The 17910-nt window shown below is 29.2% G+C and overlaps 1 protein-coding gene across 4 annotated transcripts in view; it reads left to right on the top strand.

The window, feature by feature from the left end:
* The window catches only part of LOC113523624 (uncharacterized), a 49180-nt gene that overhangs the window by 18969 nt on the left and 12301 nt on the right, over positions 1 to 17910 (top strand). For all 4 annotated transcript variants that reach the window (XM_031907381.2, XM_052895754.1, XM_031907380.2 and 1 more), the window contains exons 3-9: positions 5722 to 5830; positions 7730 to 7754; positions 9460 to 9615; positions 10043 to 10187; positions 10992 to 11218; positions 12111 to 12588; positions 13723 to 13932. In XM_031907381.2, coding sequence (XP_031763241.2) covers positions 5722 to 5830; positions 7730 to 7754; positions 9460 to 9615; positions 10043 to 10187; positions 10992 to 11218; positions 12111 to 12588; positions 13723 to 13932 — 1350 coding nt within the window. The remainder of the gene's footprint in view (positions 1 to 5721; positions 5831 to 7729; positions 7755 to 9459; positions 9616 to 10042; positions 10188 to 10991; positions 11219 to 12110; positions 12589 to 13722; positions 13933 to 17910) is intronic.

Here is a 17910-nt window from a genome sequence, read left to right as displayed (position 1 = left end):
AAATTGTCCAGGAAAAGTATTTACTATAATTTTATTTTATTTTCAATTGAATTAAAATGAAATAGGCACATATTTGAAAAACCCAGCGACTTGTAAAAGATCTGCAATAAATCAATTCAGTGTTAAGTATGTTAAATATAAAAAAAATTCTACACAGAAGTTTTTCTTTAGATTTTTATAATAATATACTTGTTTGATAATTAAAAAAATTTTTCATATTAACGTCACCTCAAATCCGTATCCCATAAATACTTACTTACCTAAGTAGCAGCTCTTCATGTAGCAACTAATACGATGCCTTAAATGTTTAAATCACTGATTTATACTGATGTGTTTTTAAAAATTATATACATATATTTTTGAATAGTTTTTAAGAAATAGTAAGTAATATTTTATTACTTATAGTAATGATATGCTTATTAACGGATCATGAAATAAATACATCCTTGACCCTTTAGTATATTTAGGAAAAAGTTTTATACATAAATAGTGAAACCGTATGCTGATATTCTTTGCTATTTCACGACTTTTTATACATTTATGTATGACTTTAAATTCAGAGATGAAACAACGATATATACATATATACATGAACAGAAAAATCGAAATCGTTGAAAACGGAATCTGAAAAATTTTCTTGAACACATGCATCTTTAGGCTATAAACATATTTTTGAAAAGGATCCACAAAAAAAAGATTGATCAAAATCTGTAAAGAGAAATCTGGTTTTGTATAGATGGATAGAAACGGTAATGATTAATTGCAGATTTCATAATCTCTTACACCGATAATAACTATCGCTTTATGAGAGCTGCATTTCAGCGAGAAGACTAAGACGGTGATGAAAAATAGGTCTAACTATACTATTAAAGCTAGATAAAGATTACCTATATGTTTAAAAAGAGCTACAAACTATAGCTGAAAAATATGTTTAAAAGCGCTGTGGAGGACAACCAGGACTTTACAGCACTCTTCGAAATAATTACAAACGCTACAAAGAAACACTTGAAACGAACTGTCTTATTGGATTTCGATACAATGGCTAATGAAATATAAGTAGTACACATAGTTAGGGACTCAGATATATAAAACACGGTACAGCATTCGATTAAGACGTAGTCGCTGCAAAGATTACAAGCAAGCACTTTAAATTGATAATTGCGCTTGCTTAGATTATTATAGGTTCAATTATTATAGGTTAATCAGTCTGTTTTCTAAGGTTTGCAAGTTGTTTGGCAATAAGAAACTCGAAATTTTTATTATTGTATTGTATTTACTCTACATACAATAAATATTTTTGAATATTCCTTGAAAAATTCCCCATTTGTAAAAAAATATATTTGTGTGTCTCTCAGACGAGTTACTGCAGTCTTTACATAACTATAAAAAGAACAATGCAATACAGTATTGGTGAGTCATTCTAAAATAAATACATTACGTGCGGCTCTGGGTATGCTCAGCTGTTGTAGAATAAAGGTTTTATGAAAACACTATACCTTTATTAATAATAAATTCAATAATAATTATACTCTACGCGTTTTAACATGGTGCGGATGACGGGTCATTGAAGTGATAGAAAAAATACTAGAACGCAATTTACAGATTCAACAAACGATTAATCATGAAAAAGTATCAATTATGATTAGATTGACTTTAGCTTCAAAAATTTCATTCAATAAAAATTATCCAAATGTCAGCAGTCATCCGCACCGTGCTACAGCGCGCAAATTAAATGTAAATGTTATAGACGTTACAGATATATTAAGTTTCCAAAGAGTATTTAGCGCAACTGGTGGTTAAATAGGAAAATTAATGGAACTAAATTTACACTCCCTTTAAAAATATTATACTGGAATAGGCTTATTTACAATAACAGATTGGACGTGACGTAACGATATCAGTGATTATTATGGTAAGTTTTTATATATAATTATTTTCATGATCTATTGTATTAGATCCATGTTTATAAACTACTAGTTTTGCTACACAAAACCTGAAGTGACGTGATAGTTCTCGAGGTGATCAACCTCATTATCAACATGTTGCTTATAACCGGAAATAATGCGGATTGTGATCATGGATTTAGTTGTCTATCTATTGTCGTTACAATATTACCATATTGTACAGCTACCACGTGGTTGATATTTAACTGCAATAATCCTTTACTCTCGTTATCTCTTGGAGATAATGTGTTCATGATTTTTGCCATTATGGTTTAACATGATGATAATGGCTGTAAGAGTGCATTCTCATTAAAGGGGGTAGATGCTATTCTAGGATTTTCTAGGGGTTTAAAAAAAAAAGAAATACACACAGAGAATGTTTTTTACTTTTTTTCTTTGAAACTTTTTTATTTTTTTCCAGAAAACTGAATTTTTTTAAATGAGTCATTATAATGCCAATATTTATATTTGTGTGTATCTACATCAATTTTAATTTTATTTATACTAATTGCAATTTTTGCAATTTGATACTTTCTTCCTATGTTGAGCCTTTTGCGTAACGACTATTAAATAAATTTTAAAATTTTTTTTTTGCAATCCCGAAAAAATCCCGTTTTTGATTTTGTTATTTGTAATACGGGGCGAAATCTTATTAGTCAATTACTTCATATACTGTGAATAATTAAATTGTATGATAAACGTTGTTGTTGTTTCATATTACTGGATCTTTTGTTCTCATTGAATTTAAGGTATTATATTTCCAAATATAGCATCCTTTCTACTGTAACTGTGATTACATATAATGTTAATTTCAAAACAATAATAATTACTGATATATCATATAATATTATATAATATCTATTTAATTATATTATCACGATTGACAAAAAAAAATCTTATTATGTAATATTATAAATGTTAGACTATGTGTTAATGTTAGGATTATTGTTACTCAATCAACCCCAAATGATAAAACGGATCTCATATTTTTTAACAAAACAATATTTTTAAAATGGATCTCAATGAAATTTTAGAGTAAATAGACCATATTTGTTATAAATATATAGAATTTTAAGTTAATTATTTTGAACCAACCAAACTTGGATGAATATATATTTGGAAAGTGAATGTTTCGGAGGGCCCGGCTGGGCGTCTTGGAGTCTGGCGTTCTCCACTGGTATTCGCAAAAAGACGACTTGGATCGAAAGTCTGATCGAAAGTTGCTACGCTAGGTATGTGGGGCACGAGGCAACGCGACCTGTCCGGCTTTTCTGTAGCCCGCAGCGGCCAGTGGTACCGAAACAAACGTAAAGAAAGTAACTGATGTCGTCACTTCATTAGGCACATACATGATGTATATATACGTCAACATGATGTCATTGCTATAACTCATTTGTTTAATTATGGTTATGGTATTATATCTATGCTATTTATACAGTTACGTTGAGTTGATCACCATAAATTTCAAGTACTGTTTCGTAAATCGTGATTATTGGAGTGAAACAGAGAGATCTATAGAAAGAACATTACTTAATTGCATTTGTGGGTAGTGGTCCTTTAACGTAAACCTCAAATTGTTGGTAGCGGACAACTGACGAAAGTAGGCCAGGGTTTCTAACACATTTTACTCGTAATAGGACCATAATATACCCATAAGTATCTATTTAGAAAATATAGAGAATTAGTTATTTTTTTTATTTATTCTAAATTAAACAAAATAAAGCATATTGTCGTGCTGAGAAATATGCTTTATACTTTAGTTTTTGTCGAAGCTAGTAGTCTTTTATTGTTTGATAAATTATTTATATTTATAAAAAAAAAAAGAAGATTATGTAATCATTTAAATTAGGTGTAGCATACCACGTAACTTATGTTGACATTGTAAAGAAAAAGAGAAAACATTGAACTTATTTACATATTTAGGATAGAATATAAAATATAGTCGATAAACAGTCTAGCGTTAAAATGCTCTTAACATGACAATTCACATAGTTCATTTATTTTAATATTTAGCCGAACATGTTATATTTTAAAGATTATAAGTAAATACTTATAAGTTCTATGAGTAGTCAAGCGTAACTCACTTTTAAATTTACATATCTACTTGTTATGCCAGGAACTTAGTATATAATGGTCTTTATTAAAACTGAACAATTGCGATTAACGATAACCTTATAGATAACAAATGGGCTACTATGAAAGATGCACACAAAGAATAATAACTCCCATGTACCAAAAGGCCTTATGATATTTGTGGTGAGCTATTGCGCCAGAGTCGAGGGAGGGAGATATGTGCTATTGTGGCGTAATAGTGATGGAACTTCCATTTACAAATGATTACTATTTTGATATATCAACTAAGCAAGAATTATATTGATATTTAAATTGTATTATAGAATACCTAATAGTCCTACACAGGGTCAGTTGTAATAAGTATACCAAGCCAAAATATCATTCATAACATTGTCTTCTTATAAGGTCGAAATCATATAATTGAAGTTTTTAAATAAACCACGCGATAGTATAAGAACGGTAAAGAAATATTATCGAAATGTATCTATCTCTCTTATAATTGCTAGTAGCTTGTTGCGAAATTCTGGACATGAAAAAGAGTGGCAACACATTTTATTCTTCCTCTATCACCACACGGAGAACAGAGTTAAAATAGTTTAATTAGCATTTTGATAATATTTATTATAAAGAACCGTAACTTTGCAAGCTACTATCACGTAAAATTGTGTGCAGAGTATCTGTAACTATATATAATAATAATAAACCCATTATTATGTTTGCGTGATTAAAGACAATTTTCAAATAAAATTTTACTAAAAAAGTGAAAGCGGTACCTATTTGTAATCCTGAAAAGGATTACAAATAGGTACCGCTTTTTACTATAATATCTTGATTACATAATAACAGCTTCTCTCGCGACTTTGTCCGAATGATCGAGATATATTACAGGGATAAAAAGTATTCTTTTATTTGAGGAAGTCATCGTTTTGTTGAAATTATTGTAGAAACAATCATTAATTGATTTGTATCTACTACTGTTGAACACTAGCAGGCTGTCTTATAATCCAATCAATTATTAAATTTATTTTGTAACGCAAGCACGAGCCTAGTAGTATCTGTTAGGCTCTAGGGGGGGGGGGGGGGGGAGAAAGGATTGTTAATAATGAGGATTAGTAGCTCCATTGCTAGCAATATATTCTGTCATGTCGACCTCCTCGTGGTTCTTCCTGGAAACCATCGTGATTGATTTATTGTTAGATTCGTCACGGTAGGCTAACTGACCTGCTCTTTAATCCCACCTATAAACTCTCACAGGTGCCCCGCCAGTTTATACCAATAGCGCAAGTAGGGTTACCATTTACTTATCATCCATTAAACAAAAACCCTGCACTAGGGGAATTGACGGCCTCAAATGCATTGCAGGAAGTTAATGGATGTAATTAGCTCAGGATCGTTTTTTAAGGCAGTCTATGGGAGAGGCCTATGTTTTGCAATGAACAGATAAGGGCTGATTTGATGAAAAAAATTGTTAAAAGATTTACTTTGTCACTTCTAAGGACGACTGTAGTAGCTATTTTTTACTCTCGAAAGATACTTTATTTCTTTAAGAATAAGATATTGTCATGTCTTATCATCAAGGGATTTGATCTGATGTTCTAAATAATTGAATACCGCGCAGCTGCAAAATGGAAGTACCTAATAACGCTAAAATGAGTTTCGTAATAATTTTATCATTTTAAGAATTCGTTATAATTATAATTTGCAGGTCGGTGACCAGCTGGTGAGCGTGAACGGATACCGTGTGGACGACGCGGTACACGCCGAGCTAGTTCATTATCTCGCATCTCAATCTCGCCTCAAGATCAAAGTTAGACGTAAGTATTACTAAACTTATATATACCGTTGTTTATTTTATCTTTTTATACGTGATGTGAAAGCATTAGTAAGTAAACATTAAACGTTATTTGTATTGTATTTTTTATATTCCTATGGTAGCTAACAAACGTATATCCCGTTTGCAGAAAGTTCATTGCACAACCGGAGAGTTCTCGGGTTGTGCAATGTTCTCGGGAGAAAACTTCCCTGAAACCGACTATTTAGGTTCTAGGTGTGAGAATAAATTACTTTACGTTGACGAGCGGTACCGTGATAAAATTTTTATCTATATATTAATAATATCTATATTATTTATTTTTTTGTACATTTATCACACATTTACAGTATCATATATATAATTTATAACATATTTAACTACTAGTACTGATATTTGAGTTCTACGGGTAAAAAAAGTACATAGAGTAGATATAAAACGCAGAAAATTAAAAATATATCAATCATATCAATAGTACAATTTTCAAATTAAAATAATTATATTTTTATCAACAGACTTCAACAGAGTTTTTGCTTATTAGATTGTCGACAATGACAGCCTAACCTTATAGCTAGATTTTTTACAATTACAATTTATTTTCCTATTATTATTGTGACGATAATAACTACAATCAATTTCATGTAGGAAATCTTAATTGAAATTATCTAAAAAAGTTTTATTCAATACCTGTAAGCTTTTAGAACTTATTAACGGCAAATATATGTATAGTTGGGGCATATATTTGGTCTGAACTGCATATATTTTGCTATGAGTGAAATTAGTGAAATCTTTATTTGTGAATTTTGGTAAGATTAATGTATACCTGTGGAACAAAATCGTAAATTACTTAACTTACAAATTCAAATTCTGATAATTCAAAACAAAAATGTTTTTAATGTATATTATAATTATTATCACAGCAAGCTAGCTTCCTGTAATGAGTTCATTTGCCAAATACATTCATCCATCCTCATCCATATCAGCCGTTTCCACTGCTAAACATAGGCCTCCCTCTATTGGGGAGTTTGCCAGTAATTGCCATGATTGGCCGGCGGGTTAGCAACCGCAATTAGGCTTTGGTGATGTTTGGAATAATGATTACATTTTTCATCGTAATATTAAAGTTTTGGTATAATAAATGGTTTCTCTGAGAAGCATTATCTACCTAGTTGTTTTAAATTATGTGTCAATTCAATAGAATAACGAGAAGCACAATTACATAATACTTACTTTGCTAACTCTCATTCTTACGTAGGTGTTTCTCTCTCTGCAACAATGTGGCAACGAATGTCATTATGCTAATTAATCAAAAGTCACCGAAGTTACGCCATTATTAAAGCAGTGTTATTGTCGAGACCGATTTTACTACTGCTCACGATAACCGTGAAAGTGCATATTTAAGCTGTATAACTATATGAGGTACCACAAATGAGTACTCTTTCTAATACAGTTAAATTTCCAAAAAAAGGAGTTCATACTGTTCAGTATTTAATTACAACAAAGTATATTCAAATTATTTAGTACAAAGTCTCTCTCTGATTATCTTTTTCCACAAGGTATGCCTTTAGCTTATTTGCTATTCTACATTGCATGAAAATATTACTGGAATGATAATCCTTTGATAACCTAAATAATTATTAAATACTAGCTTTTACACATGTCTTCATTTGTGTGACCAAGACTGATAAAATAACATATCACTGATTGAGATAAAAGTAGCCTATACCTTTTGCCTACACCTATCCTATATACTGTGTGTATACTAATTTTCATAGTGATGAATTAAGCCGTTAAGGTATTAAGAAACAAAAGAGACTCTTATTTTCACATTTATAATATTAGTAAAGGTGAGTAAGTATCTAAGTACAAAATAATATAAATATTAAATTTTTTTTCGTTTCAGATGTCGGAATGGTTCCAGTTAAAGAGTAAGTTTCCATTGTTTTTATAAAATTTTTAAACTTTTGAAATAACTTTTTTATGTGGGGTCTTTTCGATTTTGTATAAAATGACACGCTAGCTTTTATTATCACTCTTTTAAAAAATTAGGTATTTGTAGTTTATTGTATCTTCGCAAATTGGAAAAAGCGTTAAACCTTTGTAGAAATAACCTACTCTTAAGAGGAACATATATTTTTTTTAATAAAACCATTGTTTAGATCTAATGAAATTTTTTCTGAAGTATTTAGAATTATGTTATTGAAAGAAGTTTCTATTTTAAAGAGCTGTGTGATGATTGTATTATGAGATTATTTTGGACGAAGAGGAAGTAAATCATACTTTCCGCATTACCTAGTTTTTCGATCAGTAACAACCAATCTCCACAAAAATTTACATAATTATATGTTTATTAATTTATTTACCTAAATAATAAGTTTCACTTGATTAATTTTATTAATTTCATTTACATATTATATAATTTATAATAAACTAAATTGTGCATTTTAAACATGGCATAACAGAATAGTTATTTGTGCACGCGCACTATGCCGTTATCTACACTAATATTATAATGAGGAAAGATTTGTATTTTTGTGTGTATGTTTGTAATGAATAAACTAAAAACTACTTTGCCAATTTAAAAAATTCTTTTACCATTAGAAAGCTACATTCACCATGAGTAACATAGGCTATTATTGCTAGAAAAGATTAGGGATCCTTACTAAAACTTTAGTAACGTAACTCAACGTGTAAAAAACTGCTATAAAATATCTTTCGTCGCGTGGGCTGTGTAAACTATTGATGATAGAACAAAAGTATGTTCCACAATGTTAAAGAAAATATTAATAACTACAAAAAACTTCGCGATACTATATGTCCTACTATTATCGTTATGTCACAATAACCACTGTTTACATTTTAAAACTTGATAGAAGTACAGACCAAAATTACACCATGTTATTCATACTTCTGTTTAAATCTTTATCCAAATAAATCAATTTATGTAGATTAATTTTTGAATTGTTCAAATCGGCTGTTCCATTTAATATATATTACGTCATATATAATTTAATAAGTCATAGAAATAGAAAAAATAACGCTGTCGCGTTGTACATGTTATTCATACCTATTTATTAACCCTTATCCAAATAAATCATTTTGTATTCAAAATTGTTTAAATATCCGCAGATTACTTTTTGTATTTTTCAAATCGTAGGTATATTCCATCCGGAAAAATATTATGTTGAAAAGTGTAAAATGTTGTAAAAATGTCCACCCGTGCGAAGCCGGGACGGGCCGCTAGTGTCTAATAAAAACATAGGATGCCTTTAATTGCTAACTTTATAATAGTTTTTTTTTTTTTTGCAAAGGAACAGACATTTATTGAACCAAAATTTATTAAAGTCACAAATTCGATGCATTGTCAGAAAACTTAAAAAGGATACCCTGTTCTTACTATATTATGTATGTTGTTACAGTAATAAACATAAAACAATTTGAAAACCAGTAATAATATTTTTAAAACTATACAACCGTTTGTCGCGTGAAAATGTTATCAGTTTAGTATGAAGCGATCCAAGTAATATTTCTCGCAAAAAGTTGTGCAATTTCATTAATACTTGCTACATCTAAATAAAAAATATAGACTTTTTCACATAACGTATCATTAATCATATTTTACGTTTCATCCAGGAAAGCTCACGAGGCCCTGTCTTGGCAATTTGTATCAGAACGAGCATCACTGGCGTCGGATGTTTCTTCATCACCGACTCTATGTCATGACACCGCAAGACTTACAGACTTACGCTTGTCTATCTTGGTACCACCAAGGTCGAAGCTAGGATGTGGGTAAGTTAAATATGACTAAGAAAGTAAAGCCTCTCAATCCCATATTGAATCATATTTCGAAATTTAATCGCCGGTGTTTTTGAGTGCTTGATATTCATTTTTATTCAACTGAGTAGAACGCATCGATATTGATTTGAGAGTAAATACACAAGTCCGTGGAAGTCGCGGATAAAATTCCCTAACGGTCCTTCAAAAATACAAGATAATCCTTTAAGATTATAAGATTTTATCGCTTTGTTAGAGGTTTTATTATCTAGGAGTCCGATGATTACTTTTGAAGTTCGCAATAGAATATATATTATATATTTTGAAACTCACATAATAAATATATCTATCAAGTTTGAACCACCGTCATAGTTTTATAGAAATTTAAAGTTCTGACTAATCTTTTTAAATTCAGAGTTCTAATTTATAAAATCTTTTGCAGAATTTGCAAAGGTCCTGAATGGAAACCGGGCATCTTTGTTCAATTTGTTCGTGAAGGCGGCATTGCACGCGAGGCGGGTTTGCGTCCTGGTGATCAGATAATATCATGTAATGGACAAGATTTTGCGAATATATCATTTAATGAGGTTTGTACTTTTCTGAATATGTGTGCTTAATTATACTATTGTTATTGTTATTTATTTTATAAAATTACCAAACATTGCGTTAGAATTACATAACAGACGTAGCCAGAATTTCTTTCAATCAAGAAAAGTTGTTAATATGTATGCCTCGACCATATTTATTAATGGGGGATTTTTTTTTTAATACGAAGCGGATTAATTTTCATAAACTATTAAATATTTATAACTGACAGAATTATGCTGCAATTATAATTATGATTATATTATCATGCAGTAGTTCTTCATTGTATGTGTTATGATTTGTAAGTCAATATGGATACGTACGTGTAAATGTTTATCTATAACAATTTTCCAATTTTCACCGCATAATTACATTTCTGTTTTGCCATAAGTTAACTGAGAAAAATGCTATATGGTATTAAGTACGTCTTTTATGCCAGATATTTTTTGTAATGTGGTCAATAAAGAATAAATAAAATTATTACAAAATACATTGATATGGTACATTTTATGGGCTGAGATGTCCTGAGGATTAAATTGTTATATATCAGAACCTTGTAATTCCACAACCATATAGATTTATCTCACACTTTAAATTTAGCACGCCTAGTAGAAATATCAGTATCCCCAATGTTTTGGATTTTATAATTTTTCCGCGAGATATTACAGATCTTAAATTTAACATTGAATTTTAATTTAGTAGATCATTGCTCATATAATAAAATTTTCAGTGTTTATTTTTAAAGTTACACTAAAGTTAACTTTTAATTTATATATAGAATGCCTGACTTATTATTTTAATTTTAGGCAATATCGGCTATGAAAGCTACAGGTCGTCTGGAGCTAGTAATTCGGGAAGGTGCGGGAACAGAACTGGTGTCACCGGAGAGTTCAGGTTATAATAGCTCTGCATCATCAGCGGCCGGTGAACGTAGTCCCGCTCCACCTGCGCCTGTTATTCCTTTGGCGCCACCAGCAGCCCTGCGGCGTCGGTTGGCAAGTGTCGCTGAGGAGGCTGCGGATAGAGCTGATAGGTTTGTCTGATATTTATATTTTTTTTATTGATATCATAGAATATAGGACAGAAACTACGCCACTTACTGCATCCCTTATTCATAACCGAGGAATCAAGTGTACTATTTGCATTTCTATAAAAGATTGCGTTGTTCCTACGATATACGTTAATGAAATAACGCATTTATAGCTGCCTTTTATTTATGGAAAATTGTATATCCCTAGTAAACTTATATTACGCGACAGCGACATCACAAATTCTTTAAATTGTAAGTCTCATTTATATATGCATGTATGTATTTACTTAGATAAATATTGTTTACAACAATTAATTATTGTTGGGAATTGTCTATTGAGTAAAATTTAGATTTAAATGCTTATTAATTTCGAGATTTTATGTATTACTTTATTGATCAACTACTGAAAACGGTATAAGCATATAACTTCCAATACGAGTTTTTTGTAACGTTGATAGTGCGTCATACTAATTGAATTTGTGGGTGTATTTAGGTAACGTTCAAATCATTTACTATATAAATCATTTTTGTCCTACATAGATAAATTAGGCATATACGAGTAGATATACACAATATAAGAATGAAAAACCTTTTTCCAAAGCGTACACAACTTCAGTAAGCTTAATGGTTAAGGTATATATGGCTATAAGCTTGTGTAATTACTATTTCGCGAAATAAAGAAATTATTGTTATTATTAAGAGCGTTTATAACAAAGTATTGCAACGTCGCAATTATCTAAAAATTTTCAAAAATAATTGAATAAGTTTCAATGTTTCTGACTGTTTATTTAAAAACAATAGATTGTGTATACTAATATCTATTATAGTAAGCAAAATTTATAAACGCTCTTAACTCTGTAAGAGTTTTCTTCCAAAATATTTATATTGTTTTCAGATTAACCATGAATAGACTAAAACGAAGAACATGGGATAGTTTAGATTTTGAGTGGAAAAATGGTGATATTCACAATTTTGATGCACCTTCCGATATAGAACCAGACTATGACAGTCCTAGTATACCAAACAATCCTCATACATACGAAAATAAGAATATAAGATGTAAAAATAAAGATTTCATAACGAGCCCGTCGAACAGAACGATTATTAATTTGACCGAGGACGGTGCGACTATACAATGCAGTTACGACAACCAGTCACCCAGAAAAGGCACATTTACTGGCAGCCATTTGAATAGAGATAATGAAAAAAAGACTATAGTAGTCGAGGTTCATCACACAAGTACAGCAGCATGTGGAAAATCCCATTGTAACTATCCATCCCCTCCGAAAAAAGATATTTCAGATTCTTCAAGTGTTTCAAGTTCAAACACATTGTCAAGTGCCATTGCAGAAGAGATACAGAAAAGAAAATTGGTAAATTGCCTTTATTGCATTCAATAACACATACGATAAGTATCTTTTTTTATACTACTTATAATGGCAAACAAAGTGACGGCCCACCTAAGGGAAAGTGGTAACAGTCGCCTATAGACATGAGCAGTACCATGGACATAATAGAGTATACTGTTTCGCCCATGATACCCCCCACGCGTTGCCATCCCTGAGGACTCAGTTGTTATTCCTCTGTACCCAGTAAATTCATGCCATATCCCACCCTTCAAACCAAAACACAGCCATGCAGATACAGCTGCTTTACGGTTGAAACACGAATGGGACAGAGGTACCCAAGCAATCGACTTTTCTACAAAGTCTTCCTCTGCTGTTTTTTACGCCAGAAATATTATTTTTTTAATATTCGATGTGCAATTTATTATTGATATTGATTAGATAATGCTGTAAGAAGAATATTATGGTTTTAACAATAAATATGTCTGATCTCATAAGTTGATTTACATTTTCCTGCTGTAGTGTTAGTCAACAAAATAAATCATGTCATCCTAATTTATAAATATATCTATATAAACACTTTCTTATTTTGTGAAAATTGCAAATAATGAGCTATTTAAAGTATCCAAATAAATTAATATCCGTATACGAGTATGTATATATAGGTAAACAAGCTGGCATGATCTAATGGAAAGAACTGTAGACAATATAGAATGCACTGGGGGGAAAGGAATTGTTAGTAATGGAGACTGAGAATCCCATTGCTAGCAATATACCCAACCAGGTCGACCTCCTCGCGGTTTTCCCTGGAAACTATCATGGTTAATTCCTGATGAATTCATCATGATGGACTAACTAGCCTGTTTTCATTCTTATCTATCACCCTGCACTGGTGCACCGCCAGCGTATCCCGTTAGCGCAGGCGGAGTTACCATACCATTTTCGCCCAAAAAAAAAAATAGAATGCACTGTTATACTTGTAATATCCCTCATTCATTCATTAAAATTTCACAAATCAATATTTCAACAAAATTTATTTTTGTTTTTTTTTTTACAATTTTTCCCCTATATATATATATATAATATTATTTAAATGTTAGAAACATTTGAACAATATTTTTATATTATATTTTTTTCTAACAGTTACATTTGTTTTTGTAGAATAAAAAAAATTCTTCGAATGTTTTGGAAAACGAAGTAAGTGCATGTATAGTGAAGAAGGCTAACGTACCAAAAACTATAGACAATGATCAGAAAAAACAACATGATGCGTTAATGGACGAATTTAAAAAAGTGCATAGAAAAATGTTTGCAAATCAAGAAAATAGTAGTAATGAAAAAAATAATAATGGCGGCGAAGCAAATAATTTGGTAAGTGGGAAGATTTTTCAATCACGATTAGCCTTAAGAGGATGAAATTATAAGTCGAGAAATTAAAATTTTTTATTAGCTAGGTAAGCTAAAAAAAAGTAACAAATTCCAAATAAGTCACTTCTTTTTTCTTTAAGTGTTTTGTCTGTTTATTATGTCATCACGAGAAAGTGACTGAATGAATTTCAATAAAATTTTATAATTGATTAGTTTAAATTAAAAACTTATGTATATTTAATGAGAATACAGCATGTAAAATCATTAAGCTTAAGTGTATTTTTTTTAATTAAATTGTGATTTTTAATTAAAACATGGAAAGTTACCTAGATTTTTTTTACCTGATGGAAAGTAGTGACCGTGGCCTATAGGCATGAATAGTACCATGGACATAATTATAATGTGTCGCCTATGAATATATGTCTATATATATAATTGCCATATCCTTTCTTATTTATGTTATATTTTTTAATAATATATATATATATATATATATATATATATATATATATATATATATATATATATATATATATATATATATGTATATATATATATATCTTACATATTCTGTTTATCATGATCTATTTATGCTTTATTTGAAACAGACATTTGACAATATAGAATGTGACACAACTTTTTGGCATCTGTCTAATTGCCTTAAAATTGTAGATGCAAATCTAATTTATTCGTTAAATAAGGATACAAATTTAATTTATACTAGTACATTATTATGATCATAGAATAATAAAAAAAAGAAAACAATGCTCAAACAATTATCAAGTCAAATTACATATTCAATATCGTCAAATAAAATTAACAATTACTTATTATTATTAATTAAATACAAATGAATTCATCATGTTATGTCAATAGCAAATTTATGTCAAGTCTTAAGGATTTATATTATTAATAATTATGTTACCTATTTTTGGGATGTGTAGCACTCCCCTGTAAAAGACCTTATCCCCATAGATGAAGCGCAAATATTTTCAAGGCGGTCTAAAAGATCTGAAGGAAGTATTATATATTTTTTGGGCCAAAAAAAAACAAGAAATGCACTGTTATTTTTTCTGTGTGAAATATTGTCCATTCATTCATTAAATAATTCACAAAAAAGTCAATATATATACAACAAAAGGATTTATTTTTTAAATTTTTTTTTTTTGCTAATACAATTTTTTTTGCCCTCTATATATATATAAATAATCAAACCATATTTAAACGTCCATGATATGAAAGCATCTTGAACAATATTTTTTATTATATTTTTTTACAAACATTATCAACATTTGTTTTATCTAACGTGTAGAAAAAAAAAACTACTTCTATATTAATTTTTGTTTTATATTTAAAACGAAGTTTTGTGAATTATTTTTGTAAATTAATTTTTAAATTATTTTTTGTTAACCATGTTATTATTTTATTTAATATATCCTTAATGTCATTTTTGAAAGTGTCCAAAAACTATAGACAATGACCAGAAAAAACATACATTTTGCGTTAATGGAAGATCATTTATATATAGAAAAATGTTTGCAAATCAAGAAAATAGTAGTAATCAAAAATTTTAAATTGGGAACGTGTTACTAGCAATTATTGATTGTATTTGTCAATTCTATGAAGATTTTTAAACCACGATTATTCCTAAATTTTCTAATTTTAATATTAGTAAGTCATGTTTTACTAATCGAACGCTTTTGACATATCAAGTATTGCTACTGTAGAAATTAAAGATATCTTTATTAAATTGTAGCATGCCAGTGTCGTGGATTTGCCCTCTTGAAAAAAAGTCTTTAATGATATTATGTTTTTTAATGAAATTATTTAGTCATAACCTTTTCAAAAACCTTTTCACTGAAATGAGAGCAATTGGTCTATAGTTTTTATCGATATCGTTTATTTTATAAATAGGTTTTATTATCGAAATTTTTAATCTATCAGAGAATACGCCTTTTTCCATAGACAAGTTTATAATATAAGTCAATGAATTTCAAACATAAAAGTATTTTATAATATTATCGTATCCAGTTGAATTTAAATTAAAAACTTATGTATATTTCATCTTTTGTCAGAATTAAAAATATGCTAAATTTGACTTATTTAATTTAAAGTCGCAATGATTTTTTTAAAGTGATTATTATTATTTTTTGTTATTCGATAAAATAATTATTAAAAGTATTACAATGTCATTCAAATTTTTATAATTTTACCATTATATTTAATTTTATGAATGTCAGTAGTGATAGTGTGTCAATATTTTTTCGTATAATTGTCCAGGAAGCTTTACATTTGTTTTTAGATTGATATAGATACCTATTATTATTAATTTTTTGCGCTTGATTTATACATTTATGTAATATTCTAGTGTATTGTTGATATATTTGTTTATTGTTTCCTTTGTTAGATGAGAAAAAAGATGTCATGCCTCAGTACCGTGTCATATAATTGCCATATCCTTATCCATATAGTTAATATGCTTATATTTTTTAATAATATATGTATATATATATATTTAATAATAGTATATGTATATATATATATCTTACATATTCTGTTTATCATGTTTATTATGTATATATATATATTTTTAGTATTAATTTTAGTGTATTAGTTTATTACTATGTATTTTTATACAAAAATATGTATAAGAAAATTTAAAATGACTGGCGACCCGCTGCGGATTCACACGGGTACAATATTTTATTATTTGTTTGAAACTGTTTTTTTTTTGTGGGACACAATCTTTAGTTATTAATTATTACATCTATGAAGACGTGAGGTATTATTATTGAAGGCCGTTTATTGCTTCACTCTTCATTTGCTTTTATATTTTTGAAAGGCGCCTTCACTATTCGTAATATGTCTCAATTAAACTTTATATGGCTTCGGTGTCCAATAAAGCATTATATAGATTAAGTAATAGATAGAGATATGCAGAGACAGCCTGTCTGTAATTACAGTTTGTACATTACAAAGATCTAGAAAAAAACTCGCTACAAATATCGATATTATTTATCTTGGCATCTTTTCTAGGTAAATTTTCCTTAAAAATACGTATAGTTACAATAGATATATTCGTAAATAGGCCTTTATTTGCAATGTCTGAAAGACTTAAGGTAAATGCATCAATCAGAGTATAATTTATATGATGTTTCATTGTGATGCAACAATAATTAAAACATTAAAGTATTCGAAATATTTTTAATTACGTATGATTGGTAAATTAGATATACCTACATGGAATTTAAACGAAAATAAATGAAATGTACCTAGGAATTTATTATTAAATCAGTGTCCTAGTGGAGTTCCCAAAGTAGGTCCAAATGCAACAAAATTGTTACGTTAGACTTTACAAAATGAATAATGCCGGGCAATACAATATGAATTACTACTGCATGATTATATAACATTGCGTTTATTGAACCATTAGACATTAGTCTCAAGACTATAACGTAACACTGAAAGTAACATAAACCACCCAATTCCGTTGTTTGTGATCTACTTATTTTATAATAATTAAGAAGATAGTTTTGTACAAATACTCAATAAAGCATTTCACATTGGTATAGTATATTATATTGAGAAAAGAATAAATTAATTGGAAACATTAGAATTGGAATTAGTTGAAACACTTATGTCGTTACATGATGATGAAAGTTACATGCTTATTAACAAATCTCAATCTAATCATCCAGTTTAAATTTTATTGGTTAAGTTAGAATTATAGTACCTAATTGTATTGCAAAAGACTATAAGTAGTCTGTATCTTGCGGTTTTATTCGAAAGTTCCTATTCTATGCGATAAAGTGGAACATAGATAGTATAAGAAATTTTCAATCGACAAATAGGTAGTATAAGAAAATTCGTTCCCATCAATCCAGCTGATTAAACGTGATTGACAAATAAAACATTTAAACATCCAAACATTTATAAATATATAATCTTTTATTTTATTTTGTAATATAATTTTATAATCTT

This window comes from Galleria mellonella, unplaced genomic scaffold (assembly GCF_026898425.1).
Source record: "Galleria mellonella isolate WM207_F2 unplaced genomic scaffold, CSIRO_AGI_GalMel_v1 utg310, whole genome shotgun sequence".
Taxonomy (NCBI): domain Eukaryota; kingdom Metazoa; phylum Arthropoda; class Insecta; order Lepidoptera; family Pyralidae; genus Galleria; species Galleria mellonella.
The sequence above is the reverse complement of the archived record's forward strand: the minus strand, read 5'-3'. Positions and strand labels throughout refer to the sequence as shown.